The 24841-nt window shown below is 40.2% G+C and overlaps 1 protein-coding gene across 1 annotated transcript in view; it reads left to right on the top strand.

The window, feature by feature from the left end:
- Window positions 1-24583, top strand: part of LOC119647265 — a 29311-nt gene extending 4728 nt beyond the window's left edge. Inside the window, exons 2-3 of the mRNA XM_038048153.1 lie at window positions 22654-22971; window positions 23763-24583. Of these exons, the coding sequence (XP_037904081.1) occupies window positions 22654-22971; window positions 23763-24278 (834 nt within the window). The 3' untranslated portion in view covers window positions 24279-24583. The remainder of the gene's footprint in view (window positions 1-22653; window positions 22972-23762) is intronic.
- The last annotated feature ends 258 nt before the right edge of the window (window positions 24584-24841 follow it).

Raw genomic sequence — 24841 nt, 5'->3', positions numbered from 1 at the left:
TGCTCTGGGTCCTCTGGGACTCCATCACAATTTGGACAGTCGGGTGAAGTCTCCAATTTAAACCTGTAAAGGTATTGGAGATATCCTCCATGTCCCGTGAGAAACTGGATGAGATTATAATTAATCTCACCGTGTCGTCTCTCCAACCACTCCTTGATGGCAGGAATGAGCCTGTGAGTCCACCGACCCTTTCTCGAGCGTTCCCACCGCTCTTGCCATCTATTTATGGATCTCTCCCTCTCAGCCTTCTTCATCGGCAATAAGGGAGAGATTGGCTTCGTATGGTATATATCCGCCATCTCATCTACCAAGATGTCAATCGGCATCATTCCAGAGATGACGAATGCTGCATCATCTGAGACAGTCCTGAAGGCAGAGCATACCCTCAGAGCTGTCCTCCTGTAGACTGCATTCAGTTTGCTAGTGTTAACTGACATCCGCAACGCCTCGCTCCAAACTGGGGTCGCATAGAGCATGATTGAGGTCACCACCCTGGCTATAAACAACCTAGAGGTATGCCGTGGCCCTCCCACGTTCGGCATCATCCTGGCCAGGGCCATACTGGAAGTGGATGATTTATCACAAACATACTGTACGTGTTGCTTATAGCTGAGCTTCCTGTCTATCACCACCCCCAAGTATTTGATGGCCGGCTTGGAAGTGATGATATGATTCCCGACTCTAACACAGGCGTAATTTCTCTTCCGGCGCTTCGTGATGAAGACCACTTCCGTTTTTTCCTCCGCAAGCGTCAGACCAGAGCTCTCCAACCAGCATTTGACAGCACTGATTGCCTCGCTTGAGTATAACTCAGCATCTTCGAGATGCTTTGCGACAACAACCAGTGCAATGTCGTCAGCGTAACCCACCACTGTGGCTTCCTCCGGAAGGGGAAGATTAAGTACATCGTTGTATAATACATGATGTTCCACAGTAGTGGGCCCAATACGGAGCCCAGCGGGACACCCGCGGTAATGACGTACTCCTGCGGTCCGTCATCAGTGTCGTACCAGAGCCTCCTTTCAGTTAAATAACTATCGACAATTGCGGCGAGGTAGGCGGGAATACCAACCTTCGCTAGGGATTTCCGGATTAGATTCCACTTAGCCGAATTGAATGCATTTTTCACGTCCAGGGTTACTACCACGCAATATTTGCTGGTACTACCCTTTCCGTGGATTGCATCTTCGGCCAAGCCAGTAACCAATTTGATGGCATCAATGGTTGATCTGGCTTTACGGAACCCATACTGCCGATCTGAAAGGCCGCCTTGGCTCTCAACTACTGGAAGTAATCTATTATAGATTACCCGCTCTAGCATTTTCCCCACCGTGTCCAAAAGACATATGGGTCGGTATGAGGATGGTTCACCTGGTGGTTTACCAGGCTTAGGCAGAAGCACCAACTTCTGCCGCTTCCATACCGCTGTCTGTCTGTCTGTCTGTCTGTCTGTCCGTCACACGCATTTTTCTCGGAGACAGTTATAGCGATTGACACAAAATTTGGTAGAAAGGTGGGAACTGTGAACGCTCACGCATATAGTGAGTTACATCCTCTTACGACGAATTTAAGGGGGGGTCCCCATACATGCAAAAGGGGGGTCTAAATTTTTTTTCATCAAATATAGTCATGTGGGGTATCAAATGAAAGGTCTCGATTAGTACTTTTCGAAGCCGGTATTAGTTTTGACTTTAATTTGAAAAGGTGGGGAGTGCGGGGGGTTGAAAGTGGTCATTTATTTAACGAACCCATTCTCAGGAACTACCCAACCGAAAAATCTGGAAAAAATCAGAGGGCTGCCACTATATGATGCCTAGGCTCCGAAATACCCTACATATCGATACCTGTTCAAATAAAGTTAATAATAGTATATTACTATAATTTTTAGTAATTGACAGGAAAACCCCCCTTAAGTTCACCCTAGAATCACAAAATTTTGCGGCAATGTACGCTACAGTATAGATCATGATCCTACAAAATTTGGTGAAAATCACACTATTACTAACAAAGTTATACTAGGTCAAATCTGTGCTCCTCTGCAAATTCAAGACTATGAATGTCAATATCACTAGAAAGTGGCTATTTTCACATAATATATGCATATTTTACGTGCTACATGCTAATGGGACAAATGCACACCCAAATCTCTTTATAAAAGAAATACACAAAACCTTTCATACCTGAAGCGTCTAGCTTCCGGTTTCCCGACTTGTTTATAAATTATTTTTTGGCTATTTTTGTCGGAAATTTTTTTTAAATTCGCCGTTTTTTCGAAAATTGACATATCAAAACAAATGTAGGTACTTCTAATGCTATATATATGTATAATCCAAATATTAAACGTAAGTAAAGAAAAATTCTAGGTGCAATTGGTTTGACTTCGTGCCCTTCAAAAAGAAAGGCTTCATTAAAGAAAAACTTTATAATTGCCATTTTCTTTCGCATTATTTTACAAAAATAATTTATATGTTTTCAGTGTATTACATGTACCATTAAGGATCTTTTTCAGAATTTTGTTTTTTTTTTCATTGTTCTGCTTAAAATAATTCGAAAATATGCTTGTTTTTCTCCACAATTTTTCTACCCCTTAAACGATTTGACGAAACGATTTACCTTTGTTGGCTTATCAATTTTGAATAGTTGATTTCGATTTCGGTCAATTTTAGGAAAGCCTCCTCCATTGCACTTTTAGTTTTGAGAGAAATACTCGACTTGTAGTCACTGACTTGTGTATATTTCACGTTTCGATTCTTATGACAACAAGCCTGTGGTCGAAAGGAAATTTTCAAAAGGGTTTAATCCTTCTTGGTAACATCTTTAATATAACCAAGAAGTTCTTTAGTCAATCAGCTCAATAGATAAGTTGCCCGGTAAACAGGGTATAACTTTTCGGTCTCGTGTTCCGAGCTGGCATTCAAGCTTCGTTTATGTAAGGTCGTGTTAGTCAATGTGTGTTGTCCCTGCTACAGGCTTGCATACTATTGGAAAGGAATAAGCTGGTTCAATGATTCTTTATTAAATTCTTTATGATTTGAGCATGATTTCGCAGTATTGCTCATAACATATTTCTATGGAAACTACAAATTGAGTCTCTGAATTAACGAAACGGCACAGGAAAACCCTATAATTACATTGGCTTCCTGCTCATGAGTATTATAGCGGTGTGCTAATGTTTTGATGAATTTCACTGCGATCAATCAATTGGAAGGTACTTAAAATCGTCACATCAAAGCACTAAACTTTACCAAAATAAAATGAATTCAAGTGGTATAATGTCAAAATGGACATATTAGAACGTACTCTGAGCTTGAATATGTCGCCTATTTATTGGTACAAAATGCATAAAATGCAGTTATTGTTGAACCTTAAAGAAAATCAATGGGAGTTTTCTAGTACTGGAAAACATACTGACGTACTCGCATAATCAATTGAAACAATTACATTGAATTAAACGAACAGCAGTTTGTATGGTTAGAGTTTGGGAGTAGGCTTTCATAAATCACCAAGCTAAAGGAATAGGAGTAGCATTTGCTTAAGAATAATCTTAAAGGTAATGCATGCTTGTAACCTGGTTATTGCAAAATTAGTCACCGTCATAGCGATGTAGTCAGCATTGAGCACAATTGCGAACATAATCCTCAATTTGAGCCACCCATTGACACCTGAATTGACTGATACCTCACGTCCACCATACGACACAAATTCTTCTTCTACTCATGAGACTGATTAGCATTTCAACCACTAAGCTATCCGAACTTACTTTATCTGAAACTGCTGGTTTTCGTTAATCTGCTTCTGCTGCCCATAAAAAGTAAACCAACCTAGATTATTAGAATCTTATTGGGGGCAATGACTTCGACATATATAGACTCTCAGTCCATTCATTCCGCTGCAGAAATGACTGCTGCAGAATTTACCACCTTAATATTCTAATAGTAGTGCATAGCCAGCATTTATAAACTCCTTATCATCCAATTTCAACGTCGTGCAGTGTATTACCGCAGCTCGAGTCACTATCGTTTCCTGCCACATCCTTGCCACACAATATAATAGTAACCTGAAACACTTGGAAGTTTTTATATCAACCTCATACACTCCAGCTATTCAAATTGAAGCCAGCGCTCAAAGGGCAGTAAAGGATCAACTACCGCGCGAATCATATATTTTGCAAATTGATTCCAGTTAAAGAGAAGCTGATTGGAATACATAATTGAGTTCCGGAATATAACAAAATCACACAAACGTTTATTTCAGTCAGTAATGTGGTTGCCATAGACCCCAATGTGAGCCATAACGCGTCAACCACACCTACGCGCTTTCGCTGTCGTTTCGTGGCAACGGGCTTCAACTCCCACCAACAAAATAGGAAATAATTCTTTATTTATTCATAATACCGCCCGCATATTCTAAGCATTACTTGATGTCTCCTCCTGTATGATAAACGGGCGCATCCTACTTGAGCCACATGTTGATCGTGTTCATCTAATCGAAAGATAAGCATTCTTCCAAATTTTAGTTTTATTTTCTTTGTTAGCGTTCGCTACCTTTTCTGTTACAAATCATAGTTTCATTGAAAATAACGCCGGCATAACAATATTTTTTTCTAATCTCCGACAAATTTCACTAAACCTAGGTTACTTGATGTAACCATTCTGATAATTTCACTTATTTTCTGCTATGACTAGTTTCTGGTAATGCCTCATCGTAGTTTAGCAGTATCGTAAATGTCCTAGTAAATACTATTAATGTAACATTCACGTATGCCTGACGACAGGGGGTGGGAAAGGCGTAATTCCCTCCGGGCACGGAGCTTCCTTGGGAACCCAGTATAATAAAGTCCCTATTCCGGACTAGGTGTTTTGGTGATATAGAAGGGGCATTTTCATACGTGCATGGATACAAGAGGGTGCTGACTTGAGATCAAAGGCACGTTACCAAGGAGTGTGACAAAACTCAAATATGCGTAAAGAAGGGTTTGCATAATAACCACATTGCTTCTAGCGCCCAAGGTCTGTATTCCTAGATCTCTTCCGAAGTTGACTCCACAGGAGTTTTCTCCTTTTCAAGACCATAATGGGGAGACTATTTACCTGCCTAGCGGAACCTTTTGTAGGAGTGTGATTAAATCAGATATCCATGCAGAGATAGGTTTCAAAAAACAAAGTCCATCTCGACCATCACACCATGATAGGGTACCTCGAAAATCATAAGTGAGATCACGTGCACTAATTTCGTCATCATACAGCAGCCTCAGCAAGGGCATGATCGCGGCTACCATAAGTGACCGCACCGGAAAATAATAGTAATACCGACAATAATCAGAGAAACGCTCCTGATAATTTACATAAAAATGCAGGGAATTTTTAGTATAAAAATCATAATAAAATGATAAATAGGAATATATGTAATTCAATTTTCCTCATTCAAAGATTACGACAGATGTAAAGAGTTTTAAAAATTAGATTAATTGATTGAATGATCTAATCTCAGCTTCCTTTATTTGTACAATTCACATTTCAGTCTCTAAATCAGGCCAAAATCTTTGTCATGCGTCTCAAATATATCGCATTTTTTTGGGAAGAAAACTCTTTTCCTTTCTAGTCTAAATGTTTTTTCGATATTTCTGTCAGAATATTTCCTAACTTTGTATAATATCCCCCGGGTTCGAATACTTCAAATGTATTCTCTTCGGCTACTTTGCCAAAACCTATAGTTTTTGCAATTTTTTGCGTCATTGTTTTGTTTTTCTTTTTTTTAACAATTTTCGGTATTAATGGGAGAAGAAAACTCAGTTCTCCCCAATTTTGATCATCTTCTATTTTTCAACCTTTGTCCCATGCAGAAGCGGGGTCTGCTCTTCGTGATCGGTTTCCCATTTGGTTCTATCAAATTCCTGATGTAGATGCAATTGCGGGGTTTCTAAATCCCCGTCGAGGATATCAAGCCACCGTTGTTTCAGTCGGCCTTTTGGTCGCTTACCATCGACTTCGATGTTCAGACCAATCTTGGCAAGTGAATCCTAGTTGGCGCAAATTATGTGACCTTTCTCGCAGTTTTTCCACGATCTGTGCAATCCCACCGATCGCGGATATCCTCATTTCGGATGCGGTCAAAACGTGTCACGCCACTAGTCCAACGCAATATCTTCGTTTCCATCACCACAAGACGCAGTTAATCGTCTTTTATAGTCGGCCAAAACTCAGAATCATAGAGAGCGTAAGGACGGACGACATCGCCGTAAATTTTTGATTTGAGACATTCGCTGATACGTCGATTACAAAGAACACCAGTTGTGGAACGCCAGCCAGGTTGCGTTAATGCATGAAAGAATTTCATAACGCAGTTCTCCATAACCTGATAGCGTTGACCCGAGGTATTTAAATCGTTCAGTTCTAGGCAGATCACTGCCGCTGCCAGTGATTGTGCCTGTTTCATGGGGATCGATCGTCAAAAACTCAGCTTTATTCACATTCATTTTCTCATTCATTTTGGACAAGGTACTCAAGATTATATTTACTATGAGACACTCTTCACTTTCAAGACTTCAGATGGGATGTCGTTGGGTCCTGTTGTTTTCCCCGAATTCATTCGTTTTATTGCCTCCACGACTTTAGTTGCGCTGACAGGTGCAACTTCGCCAAATGTCGGGAATGATTATGGAAGTGGAGGAGGATGAACTTTTCAACTGACATTTCTTCGAAATATTCTCGCCATCTATCCGTCGCGGCTCGATGGCTGGTAAGCAAAGTACAGTTCTTGTCATTAATGCAACAGAAGTCTTGGATATGCTGTATGCGTTCGTATCGGCTTTTGGCAAGTTGAATATACAAATTCTTCCAGATTTGCCTAATCAATAATTGTCTATCTTTATCCGGTGCCCTGGTATTGAATTGGCTTCAATTCAATGCATATCATCATCATCATCATCAACGGTGCAACAACCGGTATCCAGTCTAGGCCTGCCTTAATAAGGGATTCCAGACATCCCGGTTTTGCGCCGGGGACAACCAATTCGATATCCCTAAAAGCTGTCTGGCGTCCTGGCCTACGCCATTGCTCCATCTCAGGAAGGGTCTGCCTCGTCTTCTTTTTCTACCATAGATATTGCCCTTATAGACTTTTCGGGTTAGATCATCCTCATCCATACAGATTAAGTGACCCGCCCACCGTAACCTATTGAGCCAGATTTTATTCCAAACCAGACGGTCATGGTATCGCTCATAGACTCCGTCGTTATGTAGGCTACGGAATCGTCCATTCTCATGTAGGGTACCAAAAATTCTTCGGAGGATTCTTCTCTCGAATGCGACTAAGAGTTCGCAATTCTTCTTGCTAAGAACCCAAATCTGGGTGCAATACATGATTACTGGCAAGATCATTGTCTTGTATAATAAGAGCTTTGACCATAGAGTGACACGTTTCGAGCGAAACAGTCTTTGTAAGCTGAAATAGGCTCTGTTGGCTGACAACAACCGTCCGCGGATTTATCATCGTAGCTGTTATCGGTTGTCAGTTTCGACGCTAAATAGGAGAAATTATCAACGGTCTCAAAGTTGTAGTCTCCTTCTTATTCTTCCCGTTTAACCAGTGCAGTTTGATGTTGTTAGCTGGTTGGTTTTCGGTGCTGACGTTGACATATTTTGCCTTGCCTTCATTGATGTGCAGCCCAAGATCTCGCGCTGATTGCCGCCTGCTCGATCTGGATGAAGGCAGTTTGTACGTCTCGGGTTGGGTGGACTTGAAGAGGATCGTACCCCTCGCATTTACCTCAGCATCACGGATCACTTTCTCCAGGGCCAGGTTAAAGAGGACGCATGATAGGGCATCCCCTTATCGTAGACCATTGTTAATGTCAAATGGTCTTCAGAGTGGTCATGCTGCTTTTATCTGGCCTCGCACATTGGTCAGGATCAACCTAGTCAGTCTTATTTCGTCGGGATACCGAATTCTCTCATGACCGTGTACAGTTTTACCCTGGCTATGCTATCATAGACGGCTTTAAAGTCGATGAATAGATGGTGCAACTGTTGTCCATATTCCAACAGTTTTTCCATCGCTTGCCGCACAGAGAAAATCTGATCTGTAGCTGATTTGCCTGCAATGAAGCCTCTTTGGTATAGGCCAATGATGTTCTGGGCGTATGGGGCTATCCGGCCTAGCAAGATAGTGGAGAATATCTTATAGATGGTACTCAGCAACGTGATACCTCTATAATTGCTGCACTGTGTGATATCTCCCTTTTATGTATGAGACAGATAATGCCTCGTTGCCAATCATCAGGCATTGATTCGCTGTCCCATACCTTCAGCACAAGTTGATGAACCACTTGGTGTAACTGGTCGCCTCCATATTTAACCAATTCGGCTGTAATTCCATCGGCTCCTGGCGACTTATGATTTTTTAGCCGATGAATTGCACGGGTTGTTTCTCCTAAACTTGGTGGTGGCAGTATTTGTCCGTCGTCTTCAGTTGGCGGGACCTCCAACTCGCCGATGTTCTGGTTGTTCAGTAGTTCATCAAAGTACTCAACCCATCGCTCCAATATGCTCATTCCGTCGGAAATCAGATTTCCCTCTTTGTTACGGCAGAATGAACATCGAGATGTGTAAGGCTTCACCCTGCTGACTTGTTGGTAAAACTTCCGCGCCTGGTGCGGTTGCTCCCTGTATTTTTCGAATTCACAGACTTGGTGGTTCTCCCACGCTTCCTTTTCCCATCTGTGATGTCGCTTCTCCACTCGCCCGAGTTCGTGATAAGTCTCTGTGTGTCCCCGCGTTCTTTGAGAATGCAACTTTACTCGGTATGCGGCATTCTTCCGTTCCGTTGCTAGTTTACATTCATCGTCAAACCAGTCGTTCCGACTTTTTTTGCGGCTGAGGCCAAGTATCTTTGTGACCGTATTTATGATAACGTTCTTGAGATGATTTTGAAGATCATTTGTTGATGCTTGATCTCCAGGATCTCTGCTGACTGTGGTTATTACGGCATCCATTTTCCTCTTATTGGTGTTGCGGATGGCTTTAGTGTTAACTCTCACCTGATTGTCAGAGGGGATTCTGGGTAATGTTGTTATTCGCGCTCGAAGCACCATGGCAACGAGATAGTGATCGGAGTCTATATTGCCCCCCCCCTCCCCCAAATGTTCTGACTTTCATCAAGGCTGAAACGTGGCGGCGTTCGATCAACACATGGTCAATTTGGTTGAAAGTGGTCCCGTCTAGAGAGGCCCAGGTGTGTTTGTTGACCGCTTTCCTCGCAAACCAGGTACTTCCAACAACCATTTCGTATGACACTGCTAATTGAATAATCCGCAGTCCGTTATCATTTGTATTTTGATGTAAGTTATGAAAGTCAACGTATTGCCTGAATACGGACTCCGTCCTTACGTGGCTGTTAAAATCCCCAAGAATGATTTTGATGTCATATCTGGGACAGGCTTCGAGGGTTCGTTCTACTGCCTCGTAGAAAGTATCCTTATCCAACTACAGTCTCCTCTGTAGGGGCGTAAACGTTAATGAGGCTTATATTTCTAAATCCGCCTCGGAAGCGCAGACTACATAGCCGTTCCCTTTGTTTTCGAAGCAGGTTTCATTTTTTGGCTGACTAAGAAACCTACTCCGAGCACATGGTTTACTGGATGGCACTATTACATATGGTGTAGTGATTCTTCTCCAGGAAACCGGTCCCTGTCCAACGCATCTCTTGTAACGCTGTTACATCAGCCCTATATTGGGACAGAGTATCGGCTAGCTGCTTGACAGCTCCATCTCTGTACAGGGAGCGCACGTTCTATGAGAAAATGTGCAAATCATTATTCCTTTTTCGTTGCCGGGTTCGTCGTTCTAACATCCATAAATTCCGAGGCTCCTGTTGTGGCTTTGTTTCCGTGCAGGGTTGTCAGCCCTACCCAACCCCCAACCTGGAGAACCACTTGGTACAATTTGTCCCGTACAATGCAGATAATATACTTAAAGGTAACAAGAAAATGTTATTCGCCAATTAGAAGACTACGTTTAAATCTTCATCGCTTAGATCCAGGGTTGCAGAATGTCCAAGTTAATTAACAACAAATGGCAAAAACATTTTCTCACTACTCGACAAAATTTAATTCTGATCCGATCGGTGAATAGTGTCGAAGTTACCCAAGTTTTTTATTATGCAAGTGGACGTGTGGTTTCTGAGGCATTTTTCAAGACGCTTGGAAGGGAATAAATTTGAAATTTAGTAGAATTTTTATTCCCAAAATTTCAAAAATTAAGCAAACTCAACCACTCTGCTCTTGAATTGGAAACTTCATTTCAGTTGAACTCTGGAGCCCATCCCCTCATTTTGGATGTCAAAAAATTGACATTGTTCGCGTTTTTTCGTTGGCTTACGGCTGCTACGTTACACCCCAAGTGACAAACTTGTTTTATTTTAATGTTGAACAAAATTGACCTTTTTTCTGCAGGGTAAGAATGTACTCAGGGGATGTTTTGCTGAGTCTGAATGTTGGCAATAGTTTGGCTCAGTGTCTTTTCCTCTCACCACTCATTACAGCTGATTTAAAAATGCGGTGCCATCGTTCGACATGGCCTGGATGGTAAGCTAAACTTCGAATCGCTTTTATTATTATTATTAAAAACGGTTTACTGTTTGTGTGTTTTTTTGTCTGTCACACACATCTTCTCAGAAGCGATTACTCCTATTGAGACGAAATTCGGCAAAACATGCCAATAGTGAACTCCTTGCGTGGGATGGGTGACATAGTTTGCAATTAATTTTAAGGTGCGAAGAATAACCCCATATATGCAAAAGACGGGGTGTAAAATTTTTCTTCACCGCACATATTCCTGTGGGGTATCATATAAAAGGTCTTGATTAGATACCAAAGCTGGTCTCATTTTTGATATTTGATGGAAGTAGGGGATAGACGGACGCGTTCTTGGAAACTACTGAACTAAAAAATGTGAAAAGAAATCAAGCTGCCTCTATGTGATGCCTAGGCCTCAAGATACCCATTCCGATATCTGTTTAAATAAAGTTAATTATAATTAATTAAATATTTCTGTCTGTGGTTTAGCTTGGAATCACAAAGTTTTGCAGTAATATAGGTTATACTATACAGCATGATACTGGTGGGGATCGCAACATTATTAACAAAGTTATAATAAGTCAAAGTTGTTGTTTTTTTAATAAATTACTTCAATCTACCGCTGAATGTCATATTATAGTAAAGTGAATAGTCTGACATACTAAATACATGCACATTACGGGCTAGTTGCAAATCAGCAAACATACGTTCATTACTGAAGCTCCGAATTTTTGGTTTTGGACTTGTTTTATTCTGCCTTCCTGTCTGTGTCCGGATAGCTAAGTGGTTAGAGCACAAGGCTGTCGTACGGAAGGTCGCAGTTCAAATATCACTAGTGGCAGCGGAATTTGTATCGTGATAGGACGTCGGATACCAGTCGACTCAGCTGTGAATGAGCACATTGGTCAAGTCAAGGTAATATTCTCGGGCGAGCGCAATGCTGACCACATTGCCTCCTATAGAGTACTGTAATCCTGCAGTGTAACGTTACAGTCTTGAATGGTGTGCTCTCAAATACTTCAAGGCCCTGATCCAAATGGATTTTGGCGCCAACGATTATTATTATTATTTATTCTGTCGTTAATTCAAATTGCTTGTCTTGCTTTGCTACGAACTAATTCTTAGGAGATTTTTTTTAGCATATTGATTGACGCTATGCGTGATATTGCGTCTGCCACTCCATCACACTCACCAATAATATTGGTGTTAATTATATTAAATTGTGGAATGAAGTCAAGTGGGCTATTTCGAGGTGTCGGCTTTTTAGGTGAATGCACTAATCAACGGTTTAGTTTTTGTCCTAATTGTGAAATGCTATTCGATGAAGATGACTGCACTAAAGATCACCAGAGTTTCGCAATCACAAGGCATTTATCGGCAGAAAGTTAATGGTACCATAGCGTTCTCCAGCAATTGCTAGAGAAACGTGACTGCATCTCGTTGATAGTAAGCTAGAGTTCCTGATTATGCGAGATTACTTTCGCATTTTTCTTAATAATAATCGTTGGCGCAACAATCCATATTGGATCAGGGCCTTGAAGTGTATTAGAGCACTTCATTCAAGACCGTAACGGTACACTACAGCACTATGTTGCACTGTAGGAGGCAATGTGGTCAACATTGCGCTCATCATCATCGTCAACGGCGCAACAACCGGTATCCGGTCTAGGCCTGCCTTAATAAGGAACTCCAGACATCCCGGTTTTGCAGCGAGGTCCACCAATTCGATATCCCTAAAAGCTGTCTGGCGTCCTGACCTACGCCATCACTCCATCTTAGGCAGGGTTTGCCTCGTCTTCTTTTTCTACCATAGATATTGCTCTTATAGACTTTCCGGGTGGGATCATCCTCATCCATACGGATTAAGTGACCCGCCCACCGTAACCTATTGAGCCGGATTTTATCCACAACCGGACGGTCATGGGATCGTTCATAGATTTCGTCATTGTGTAGGCTACGGAATCGTCCATTCTCATGTAAGGGCCCAAAAATTCTTCGGAGGATTCTTCTCTCGAACGCGGCCAAGAGTTCGCAATTTTTCTTGCTAAGAACCCAAGTTTCCGAGGAATACATGATTACTGGCACGATCATAGTCTTGTACAGTAAGAGCTTTGACCCTATGGTGAGACGTTTCGAGCGGAACAGTCTTTGTAAGCTGAAATAGGCTCTGTTGGCTGACAACAACCGTGCGCGGATTTCATCATCGTAGTTGTTTTAAAGTCGATGAACAGATGGTGCAACTGTTGTCCATATTCCAACAGTTTTTCCATTGCTTGCCGCACAAAGAAAATCGGACCTGTTGCTGATTTGCCTGCAGTGAAGCCTGTTTGGTATGGGCCAATGATGTTCTGGGCGTATGGGGCTATCCGGCCTAGCAAGATAGTGGAGAATATCTTATAGATGGTACTCAGCAACGTGATACCTCTATAATTGCTGCACTGTGTGATATCTCCCTTTTTATGTATGAGACAGATAATGCCTCGTTGCCAATCATCAGGCATTGATTCGCTGTCCCATACCTTCAGCACAAGTTGATGAACCACTTGGTGTAATTGGTCGCCTCCATATTTAACCAATTCGGCTGTAATTCCATCGGCTCCTGGCGACTTATGATTTTTTAACCGATGAATTGCACGGATTGTTTCTCCTAAACTTGGTGGTAGCAGTATTTGTCCGTCGTCTTCAGTTGGCGGGACCTCCAACTCGCCGATGTTCTGGTTGTTCAGTAGCTCATCAAAGTACTCAACCCATCGCTCTAATATGCCCATTCTGTCGGAAATCAGATTTCCCTCTTTGCCTCGGCAGGGTGAGCATCGAGGTGTATAAGGTTTCATCCTGCTGACTTGTTGGTAAAACTTCCGCGCCTGGTGCGGTTGCTCCCTGTACTTTTCTAGTTCACAGACTTGTTGGTTCTCCCAGGCTTCCTTTTTCCGTCTGTCAAGTCGCTCCTCCGCTCGACGGAGTTCGTGATAAGTCTCTGCGCGTGCCCGCGTTCTTTGAGAATGCAACATTACTCGATATGCAGCATTCTTCCGTTCCGTTGCTAGCTTACATTCATCGTCAAACCAGCCGTTCCGACTCCTTTTGCGGCTGGGACCAAGTATGTTTGTGGCCGTATCCATGATAACGTTCTTCAGGTGATTGTGAAGATCATTTGTTGATGCTTCATCTTCAGGTCCTCTGTTGACTGCAGTTATTGCGCATCCATTTCCCTCTTATAGGTGTCGCAGAAGGTTGTGTTGTAGATGGCTTCAGTGTTCACTCTCACCTGATTGTCAGAGGGGATTCTAGGTGGTATTGTTATTCGAGCTCGGAGCACCATGCGCTCGCCAGAGATCATTACTATGATTTGACTCAGGTACTCATTCACAGCTGAGACGACTGGTATATCCGACGTCAAATTACGATACAAATCCCACTGCGACCAATGAAATTTGAACCGCGAGCTTCCGTACCACAGACTTGCGCTCTAACCACTCAGCTATCCGGACACATTTTTCTTATCATCTTCTAATATAACACTCAAGAATTTAACATAAGGAGAAATCAGCAAAGTTCATTAACCATTTTCTGCTTTTCAATGCTGCTATAGCTTGCACTTTGGCTTCTGTTAGTCTAATGCTATTCTTCGTTAATCTCGAAAGTACATTTAGCTTTATACCAGGAATACGTCATAGGTATTAATTTTTGAATCTAGAAAACAAAGTTTCTGATTTGCATCATAATCTCCGCTTTCTTTGGTGTTCCTAGTAATACGTCCTGAATTTTGTCTGCATCAAGAATAACGTAATATTTGTTTCAAGCTAATGGAACTTAAATAGTAGCAACCCTCTGGTGTCGATTTGGAGATTTCTGTTTAGATACTCAAATTATAAAGACTCCCTTAAAAGTTATTCAAGTAGTAAATGGGTGATTCAGCTTGTTCTAAATTCGTTCTTTCTAAATCGTGTCGAACAAATTTCCCTGGGATGCTGAATTGTAGTATTATGTTGCATTGCTGTAAGGCTAATTAATATTTAATAATAATAAGTATTATTATTACTTAGGTGTACGAATTAGTCACCTTTTTATAGATAGGATAAATGATGCATTTACAGTAGTTACGGGGAATTTCTTGTCATTCAATTCTTATTGCATCAGTGCTTTGTGAATCTGTGGATGGAATTTCCAATCTACCCGAAGGACTCTTACCCACTTACAAGGTTCAGTACCTTGAAGTGGGTCGCCCACCTTTTGCCACTCCCACTGATCGTACTTCCATTCTTCAGCCTACAGAAACTAATTTTGCTCAAAAACCATATTTAACGGCCTTCGCTATTTTACACTGACGAACTTAATGTCAATGCTCCATGTTTTATGTTCTTGGTTTCTTGCAGTAGGTCCTCGTATTTACTAGTTTTAGCTCTAGTAAGTCCTTGTGCGCATTGTCGATAGAATTGATTTCTCCCTTGAAATACTGCTTCGCATTCGTTGTCGACAACATCGTTTCGCTTTCGTAGGGCATCAAATCGTATTTCGTGTTCATCTATATTTTTGATTTTGTATTCAATTTTGCCCAATCGGCATCAATGGGTATGTTAAGGTATGTTAAGGATTTATTCTGCATTCTATCGGGGCTGAATTCCCAAGGGTGCTAGCTTCCTTCACGCACTGTAGGTATGCAACACTGATATGTTGTTTTCACTAAGTGGGGCTACCAGTTACAGTTAGCGCCTCGAAACATGCGGACTTTGAGTATTCTAATAGGTAATTGTTTTTGAATTAATACGAAGTGGATTTATTTATATCATTATAATGATCTGAACAATTCTGCCTACATTCTTTTATATTTCTAGAGAATCATATTTTTAATCTGTAATCAAAATTAACGATTATGTTTCAAACAGAAAAGGGATAAGTGTAGTTACTAAAAATGGATGTTATAACTAAGATAGACGTCAATTAGGCAGGAAGGCGCCTAGTGTCAAAGTTATCACGGGTGCTCATGGTGGGACCTCTAATAAAATGTTGAAGACAAATTGGATCGCAATATAATTTTTTAAAATATGTGAATTGTATTTATATAAATTTGTCTCCAGTATATGGTATGTAATGAGGCCTATAAGATAACACAATGTAATTCGATTAGAAATCTCAAATACAAAAACCACATTAAAGCCGATATCGGCCCAATTATCGATAATGTAATGTGTAACGTGATAATTACGAGCAATTAAGTAAAACAATCAATATTTTTTTTCACTTACCAACAGAGAGCGGCACTAACTATGTAGTCACTATATCAGAAAGCACTAGAAGATTAACTCAAACATAGCCTTAAATGTCGAACCTCAAACCTTCCCAGCGGAATATGTTTGCATTGTTGTTTTCGTATCAAGTACCTTTAATGTTAAATCTCTTCTCCTGTACAACAAAAGATAGTACTTAAAGCCCTCATAACAATCAAAAGAAGAGTATTTTTTTTCTAAAACCTTATTCCATTGCTTAAAAAGTCAAAGTGCATATTTAATACCCACATACCTCTCGAGACCCTGATTCTAATAAAAGGACACTGATTCTTCCGAGGATTTCATGTCAAACGTTGCAATAACCTATTTAGCTTTTGCTGATGCTGAACCTTTACGAAGTCCTACTAACAAATATAATTTTGCTTTACTTGGGGAGCTTCCTCTTTTGCCCTATGTTAACATAATCTGAATAGAGCACCATCCAACTTAACTTTGCTGGCCAGTGAAAAACGCAACACCCCTTTGAAGGTCAAAACCAGGACACTACTTTTTGCTTGTAAATGGCGGTCATTATTCATACATTTGAATATTAAGCTTAAAAAGAAAAATCTTAGCTTTCGTGTAAAAGCGCGGCTTTTTTACAAATGTTAAATCTTTTTCTTCTATGTAAGCTTCTAAACTTTATTCTCGAGAAACTCGGATACTATTTACATTCGTTGATTTACTGCTCTTTTTCCTTGTTTCATTGTCTCGAAATTGACACTCTAAAAATAATATTTAGCTTTCACAATATTTCAACCCACTCCCGTATTTCCCGAGGCGTCGATATTTCAAATGCAGGTTGAACGTGTTAGAAACTAGAAGCTAGTTACGAGTTTATAAAATTGAGTAACTCTATTTGACCAGATGTAGCAAGCTTTTCGGTTGGACTGGAAACAGTTGAAACTTGGACATGACCAACTTCAGTCTGGACTTTTAAACCACTTGCTTCCCTGTTTGCAACGCGTGGTGATATTTAAGGAGAAAATGTTTAAATCGGTTTTTGTACAGAGAACATGCTTATTAAACTTTGTGTCAATTTATACAACCATTTGCGAAAAATAGGATCTATGCAAACAAGCATCAAACTGATGATCGCAACGATTTCTTTGCAGGAAACTTTAAAGAAAGAAGTGAGTATATTTCACATCATTGAGTGTAAACATCTTTAAGAGATTCTGGTTAATTTCTTTTCATTAGAAATCTTTGAAGAAATCTTTAAATATGACTTGAATGATGATCCAGTTTCCTTGATTGATATTTCGTCTTGGGCTCTAACTCTCCCATAGCAAACCATAAAGGCTTTTTATTTTAATTTCCAGGTATTTTTGAACCGCCTTCAGTAATTAGTCATTCCTTCATATCACCCCCCGTGCAGATGGCGTTCACAGCTTATTTGAACTTTAAATTTAAAATATTTTTTGAACTTCCTTTAGTGGTTACCTCTATCTCGAATGAGCCCTGAGTTCTCTAGTCAAGAGAAATCAATGGCGAAATAGTTTCATTAATATCGTTTATTCAAACATATCTTAATTAAAACTTGTGTACCATCTTCAGTTTTGCATAGAAAGATAGATTGAGGCTACCACCATTTACTAACATTGTCCAATATATTAACCAGGCATTCGTCGGAGATAAGTGTCTACGAAACCCCGAAAAAGTGGCAGCACGCAATTAACATGCCAAATACATTAAAACTGCCCGTCTTATAATGAAAACTGGAAGTATTAGATGAATACTTTAAAATTAGAGCAATATTATTTATTATAAAGAGATGGTAGCAATAACTCTAAGATATAATTACTTCTTAAAAATTTTCAAATCAAATTTTCAAGTCCGATCAAATGGGAAATAATTTTCTCATTATCAAGGAGAGGTTCTATTTTTATGGCACCGTATATTGTATAGTCGCACGGTGTACACCATCAATCCATCAATCTAGTGGCTACCAACTTAAGATTCACATTTTACTGGGAAACCTCCAAGACCTGTTATTATAATGAATCAATAAGAAGATTCTTGTATTTTCATCTGCCCTATGAAGATGTTTGAGATAATCCTTCAAACTTTGATAATTGATCCTTGTTTTGATCATCACCGATGCTAATTTCCTTACAATACCAAAACTGAACAGTTTGAGCTTCAGCTTGTGAAAGAAATAGTAAGCCGCTGAAAATATTTAGTATTTTGGGTTGCAGCAATTTTTCCCGGAAATCGCGACTTTGAGCTACCATAACTTTGCTACCAATGGTACATTTTCGACCAAATTAGTTTGGGAATATCATGCTTCCTACCATAATCTATATTGCTGGAAATTTTTCTAATTCTAAGATAAACCTGATGTGGTTTTTCAGTCAGTTTCCCAAAAAAACAATAATATGATATCGAGAGTATTTTGAAGCCTGGACACCGTAGAGACGCAGCTTCATGATTTCTTCAGATTTTTCAGTTTTTCTGACAATGGGTCCGTTAATGAAATCATCACTTTCAGCCCCCGCACTTCCCGCCTTCCCAATGAATTTCAAAAGTAACGCTGGCTTCGATAGTACTTACTGATAGTAACCTTTCATTTGGTACCTAACATGTTGTTGTTGTTGTTGTTTACACCCCCCTTTTGCATGTATGAGGACTCCTTAAACCAAGCGTAGAATGATGTAATTTACTGCATGTGGCAGCGTTCACAGTGCCCACTTCTCACCAAATTTCGTGTCAATCTGTTTAGCCTTTTCTGAGAAAAGTGCGTATGATAGACAGACGGACAGACATTGAATCGATTTTAATAAGGTTTTCTTTTACAAACCACCCACCCAAATTTCCTGTGTACCAATGAAGGAAACCCTCTAGGGCTGGATCAACAAAGAACAGGCCAGTTTCCACTCTTAATACTCCTGTACTGACCACAATAGAATACTTTCGATCTTTGTGATACCACGTTGTATATTTCGTGAAACCTTACAACACACACACCACACGGAATGTATCTGAATTGTTCTACGGAGACAGGGTATACTTGGGAAGCTAATAACTATTATCAGTGAAATGAGATTTGTTTTAGTTGCACCTGAATAAGCACGATTTATGGTTTATAGTAGCGTGGAGCGTGGTCAGAGCACGTGCAGTAGTATAGATTAGATCACGGGCGAGCAGCTCAATGGCTTTGACTCGGCTTCGAGTGCAGTGTGGACGCTAGAGCAGTCCCAGTCTTATATGGGGAAGCTATCCTCTTTGATTCTATCCTAGAGAAGTTGAAAAGCTATCCTCCTTATGACCAGCAATGAAACTGCTGTAGCTCAGCAGTGTTGATTTTTATTTACACATTCTCGACCTTAGATACAGTTTAATGCTCACGTGGCTATCTTTTTATTTGGCTAAATTCCTTTTCCTAATTTACAAACTATTGGGTCAGTGTCACAATTGGCAAATGCACAGGTCATAGTTCATTACTATAGTAAACTTTACTTGTACAATTCATATTTTCATAATAAGTTTATTGTTTATAGATAAGGTTGATTATATTATGTTCAACTAGGTTGAATTTGCCACCGATGCGATATTTGCATGGGCGAGGTGAGGTTCTTATGGTGTCCTGGCCGAAGGGACCCACAGGAATTTAATGGAAGATGACATCTTTTCTCAAGCACTGCCATTATATTATCTATGATATTACTCTAATCTTCAATTTAGAGGCAAAAACAAGTTCTGATGGGTTGTTTGCTTGATTTACGTGACTGCTCTATAAAATCTCTCTGCTTAATAAGGGCAACTGTGCCAACAGACAAGTTTTTCGTAAGCGTACAATGCTAGGTGTCCACTCGAAACCTTTAAAAGGTACTGTCTTAACGTTTAATTTCAGAACGAATTGATATTGTTCAAGGAAGGTAATAATTCTGTCATCTTATTTCTGACACCTGTTCAATGCCTGCTGCTTAGTCTTGTAGATATAACCTCATAAATGTTTGTGTAATAAGTGTAGTAAGCCCTTGTTTTTTTAACAAGTTGTACCATGGCCACATCTTTCTCAAGTTCGCACATGTGGGAAACCATTGCCACCTAGGGTTTGTCATTTGCCGCAGGAAGAAAGTAAGACAAAATTGAATCCTTCATTAAATTAGTGGGGTTTTCACCTCTGCGACCGTCACAGCTGTTCCGATCACTTACTCCCGACTATGTCCTAGTGACTGAAAACCCAGATAACCCAAACGGCTGAATAAGTCAGCGGGCTAAACGACTCGTGAAAGTCGTGCGACTTTGAGTAGACCCCAACTTAGAGTCTGACATCAGTTTAAGGACCATCGCAAGAATCACAGTGTTAAAACCTACTCAGAGTTCACCGTTTTCCCGTATTCTTCCAGTTGGAATTTCTTTGATGAAGCAGCCTTCTTGCGGTGTTATCAGGTGAAGTAGTCTCTGTTTTCTGAACAATAACTCGACTATGATGCTGTGGCTTGGCTCTCCAGTATCAAAATACCACGAGCATTTCGGACGACCGTGAAACCCGTGTGGTGTCAAAAAAGGCTACTCTGGTTACAGCCTCCATTTTCTGATATAAGTAATTTTGTAACTATCATAATGTATGATGACTGTGTTGACCGTTAATGAAGACAAAGATGTAGCTTTGCACTAGTGGCGCGACACCCCTCGATGACACCCGAAACGAGGATATCCGTGATCGATATGAGGGCAAATTAAGAAAGATTACAAGAGATTACGAATACTTAGTCTAAGCAAGCCGATGGTAAGCGGCCAAAAAGGCGGTTGAAACAACGGTGGCTTATAAGGTGATTGAAGGCCTTGCGACTACCGCCAGATCAGACCATTGATAAAATGAAATAGCACAATAGATCACAATTAGCCGACCTCGCTTGTGAATGGGACAAAGGCTAAAGAAAGAGAAGAACACAGAAGGACCACAGCATCGTTCCCATTTTCTCTGATAATTCCAGGGTTTCATTCATTGTCAATTATAAGACTATAGAAAAAAATGGCTGCTTAGAATGCTACACACTCTCCCCCAAACTTGCTTCAATTATCAATCGGTTAGGAGAGCTCTCCAATATAAAATTTTGTAGAGTCTTTTACATGGCTTTGCTATTCAAGTTGCTGTTTGTAGTGAATTGTCCGTTCAATTGCCTCAACCACCTCATATTAAGACCTGTCCAATGGCAATCCGTCTTGCATCTGTCTAATATGAAAATGTAACATGCGTCCCGAAGCTTTCAGTACAGAACTTGTCAGTCCTGGAATAGGAAGGAGGAATAAAGAATAGATTGGCATGTTTGTCCTGGAGCGAAAGGAATAGATTACGTCCACCTTTCCCTCCGAGATGCACCAACTGCTCCTCTGCTCTTTTGTGTTAAGTGGTCTTATGGCGACTCACTCGTCAACCATTTTAAGGGAGTAAGTTCTATTGCATGACAAGCAATCAATGGAATTGTCACCCCCCTTAATGTGCGTCCTCTACACTTCCACTTTCGGCTTCCCAATCAACTCGTCCACAGGCGTACAGACAGCCGACCAAATTCTTTGCTCGAAACTGTGTTAGTCTCATACCCAATGACACCTCAGAGAGGTGTTTCTGAATAATACCAGCAACATAGAACATTCCCGACTTGATTTTGGTGTTAAGATAAATGCGTTTTCAGATTCTATACTACTCGTCAAGCAACACCCAGTTCAGAGCCACCTAGATGTGGTGGTTGATCAACATCTCCGACACTCATTTTATTGCTGTTTATCTCCGGTTCGACTCTACTTCTACTCGAAATCCGGAGCCCGACGCCCGTGAGTCGATGTAAGAACGGAAACGTGGCGGATGTGCTTGGGTGAAGACGGCATGGTTCATTGAAGTCCTGCGGACAAGGCAGCATGAAAAAGTCACCGATATGGACAGGAAATAATATCGATGACAAAATGCAACCCTAGTGGATTGCAGTTGAATCTCTCATTCCTCTGAAAATTTACCCCGATGCAGCACGTAACATTTTAGGCCATCATATATCATTCTTGTAATAGTTATTAGTTTCTCCAAAATGCCCCTCACTCTACGCTCAAAACACACTCCCTGCTCACGCCATCCCCAAAATCGATGAGGAGCAAGGGAGTTCCACACACCATTCCAAAACTCTTCGTAGGGTGTTGATACGGCGAACCCAGGGCGCTAACAATCCTGCTCGTTGCCAATCAATAATTTCAGATATTCTTGACACAATTCAATTTAATTAAGCCGTTTTCTATAGCCAAAGATCGTAATCGTGAGGTCAGCCCCTATTTGAGGTGATGTTGACGTTCCAGTAGCTCGAAATTCGCAGGTTACCAGCCCACAAAGTTCTAGTCCGTTTAGTCGCCTTTTGTCAATGCAAAAAATAAACTTAAAAGATAATCAAAAAAGGTACTTTTCCTTTGGACAAACATGCCCACATATTGCAGCACCTACAACCTTTAGCAAGTATTATTCAAGTTGTGTCAAAAGTCAAAATACAGAGCAATTTATTGTAGGAATCGAATATACTTGAATCCCTTTCAAGCAGACCCCCTCAAATTGTCTCACCCTTTTTATGAATACCTGAAAACATTTTGCAGACTGAGCTATCTAGAACGAATGGCATTCCAAAAACATACACTAGCGTATGAAGCGGTACCCACGGAGAAACAAACACGATTATTTTTAAGAACCTAAAGCACTTTTTGTTTAGTCGATATGCCATTCAATTGTTGAATAAAGCATAATTCCACTTTAAGTGATCTATATCCCTTGATGAATTCTATAAACGCTTCTGTTCACTCAAAAAATTGATATATTTTATTATTTCTCAGGTCTGGTGCACAAGAGCCATCATTATAAATACAATGATATCAATACTCTACGCGAATGCCTTGAACGTGCAGATACTACCACAAACACTATCATCAGCAAGACGCCTAATACCTGCAGACTCACCATCCTCTTTTTCATCATCGTCATCGTTGTCGGCATCTTTATTTGCTTCTGACGCGGAATCATCCAGCGAAGAAGTATCTGAAAATTACGATTCCTTTCCACGGTACTCCTCCACTTTCACAGCAGAAGATCTAAGTACCGGAGATGAAAAACAACAAGATGAAAAACGTGATGGTGATTCCTCGCAAGGACAGGTAATGTAATCAACCTTCAACTGAGCTTTTTTATTTTCGACGGAAAAAATACCCATGACATAACAATTTCCTTTTCCCTCTATTTGCGACTCGCATAAAATGTACATAGTGGGCTTAAATGGATAAATATACAGTGCGTAGATGCATCGTATTTTATAGTCCCAACAAGTTTTATATAAACAAAGTCAACGCCAAAGTAGAATCGAGCTAAATTAAAATGGTAGTGCTTTTTCTGCGATATTACAAGAGGTGACTATTTCAAATGTGTGCGCAAAAATTGGGAAACTCAATTCGAACAAGAACTTCAGCTTGGTCTGCAAATTTCCAGTAGAGGATTTCAACAACTTCTACATGATTAGGTAATAACAGGGTCCAATGAACATACATTATAGAAATCATCAACAATCATTTTCTACTGAATATGTACTTTGCATCAAATATTTCCCAATAATATTTTGTAACGAGTAATTACTTTCAAGAAAACAAAGTTTTCCGAATTGATTAATTCTCCAACTAAATCTGAGTAATGCTTATATGGGCTCGAATTTCCTTTTGCACTAAAGCGTAATAATTATACTTCCACCCGCTTTACAGTTCAATGAATGTACATGCGAAAATTACAGTACCTTGAATTCATTAAAATAAATACATAAAATGGTAAAGAGTTGTTTTTGCGATTTCCGCCCTATCAGAATCGAATCCAAAATTTATCTTACGTATACTTTCATGGCTGTTCTACTCTGACCGTTGTTACACTGTCTAATCATGCAAATGTGTATGTAAATTCGCAGAACCCTCTGTTGGAATCGAATGAAAGCGGGCAAATTCTGGAGTTTACGGATGATTCAAATGAATTCTCGTCAATCCTGTCACGGGATCCAAAACCCGATGACCATCAGCAATCGGCAGGAATACCGTCATCAATAGAAAATGTTGCCGGGAGTGCGGAATTAAGGACGCAATACCCAAAAGCTCTGAAATCATCACCCAGCGCATCACAAAGTGAGCAACGTCTCACAAGACCCCAGGCCCTAAATATTGCGAGACGTTTTCCACTAAAAGTTTTGGGCCAACGTGTTCCAACCTCAATCATAAATCATTCACCCACTTTATTCAACCCAAACACGGACACTACGACATTTGCTCAGAATGGAGCAGGGACACCGATTCGAAACGCTGGAAATACTGTTATCCAACGAATTCGCCACCCCCAGACAATAATCGAACACCGACCGGCAACTACTCTCATAACCCAATTAGCACCAGGACGTAGGACGATTAGCCTTTTGCATGATATTCTCAATTAAAACTTCCACAACTAGTTACTGATGAGTTTATGCAATGGTTGTATATGCTACTGCTTTTACTGCTATTATTAACATGTACTCTAATAAAAAACGTTCTACAATAATCCCACACAATTATCATGATTACAGCCTGCTCATATGAAAATAAACCCCACTTAGTTGAAAGGTAGCTAGTAAAAACCAAGCATTTACGAGTGTGGTTGTTAAATAAAAAATATGCCATTTTTTAAGTTTCTACAAAACGTTAGTTTTATTATTAGTGTTACAGTCTATAGTACATATTTATGCATGTATTATCATATCAATTATGCAATTGCGATTAATCCATAAATAAAGTGTTTAATTAAAAATGTACAGGAGTGTGTTCAATTCGGTCAATATTAATATTAATAGATAGATATTAATTTCTGAGGAGGTCCATGCTGACGCCAGGTGTTGGTAAGTACTTAAGTTAATATATTTATAATTCTTAGGACTTGAGTTGACGTACTACCCTTAGCAGAGTAGATGTATAGATGTATTTGTAATACATATTTGAAAAACACTTTGGAAACCAGAAACTT

The sequence above is a fragment of the Hermetia illucens genome, chromosome 1 (assembly GCF_905115235.1).
Source record: "Hermetia illucens chromosome 1, iHerIll2.2.curated.20191125, whole genome shotgun sequence".
In the NCBI taxonomy this organism is placed as follows: Eukaryota; Metazoa; Arthropoda; class Insecta; order Diptera; family Stratiomyidae; genus Hermetia; species Hermetia illucens.
This window is presented reverse-complemented; position numbering and strand designations above follow the sequence as displayed.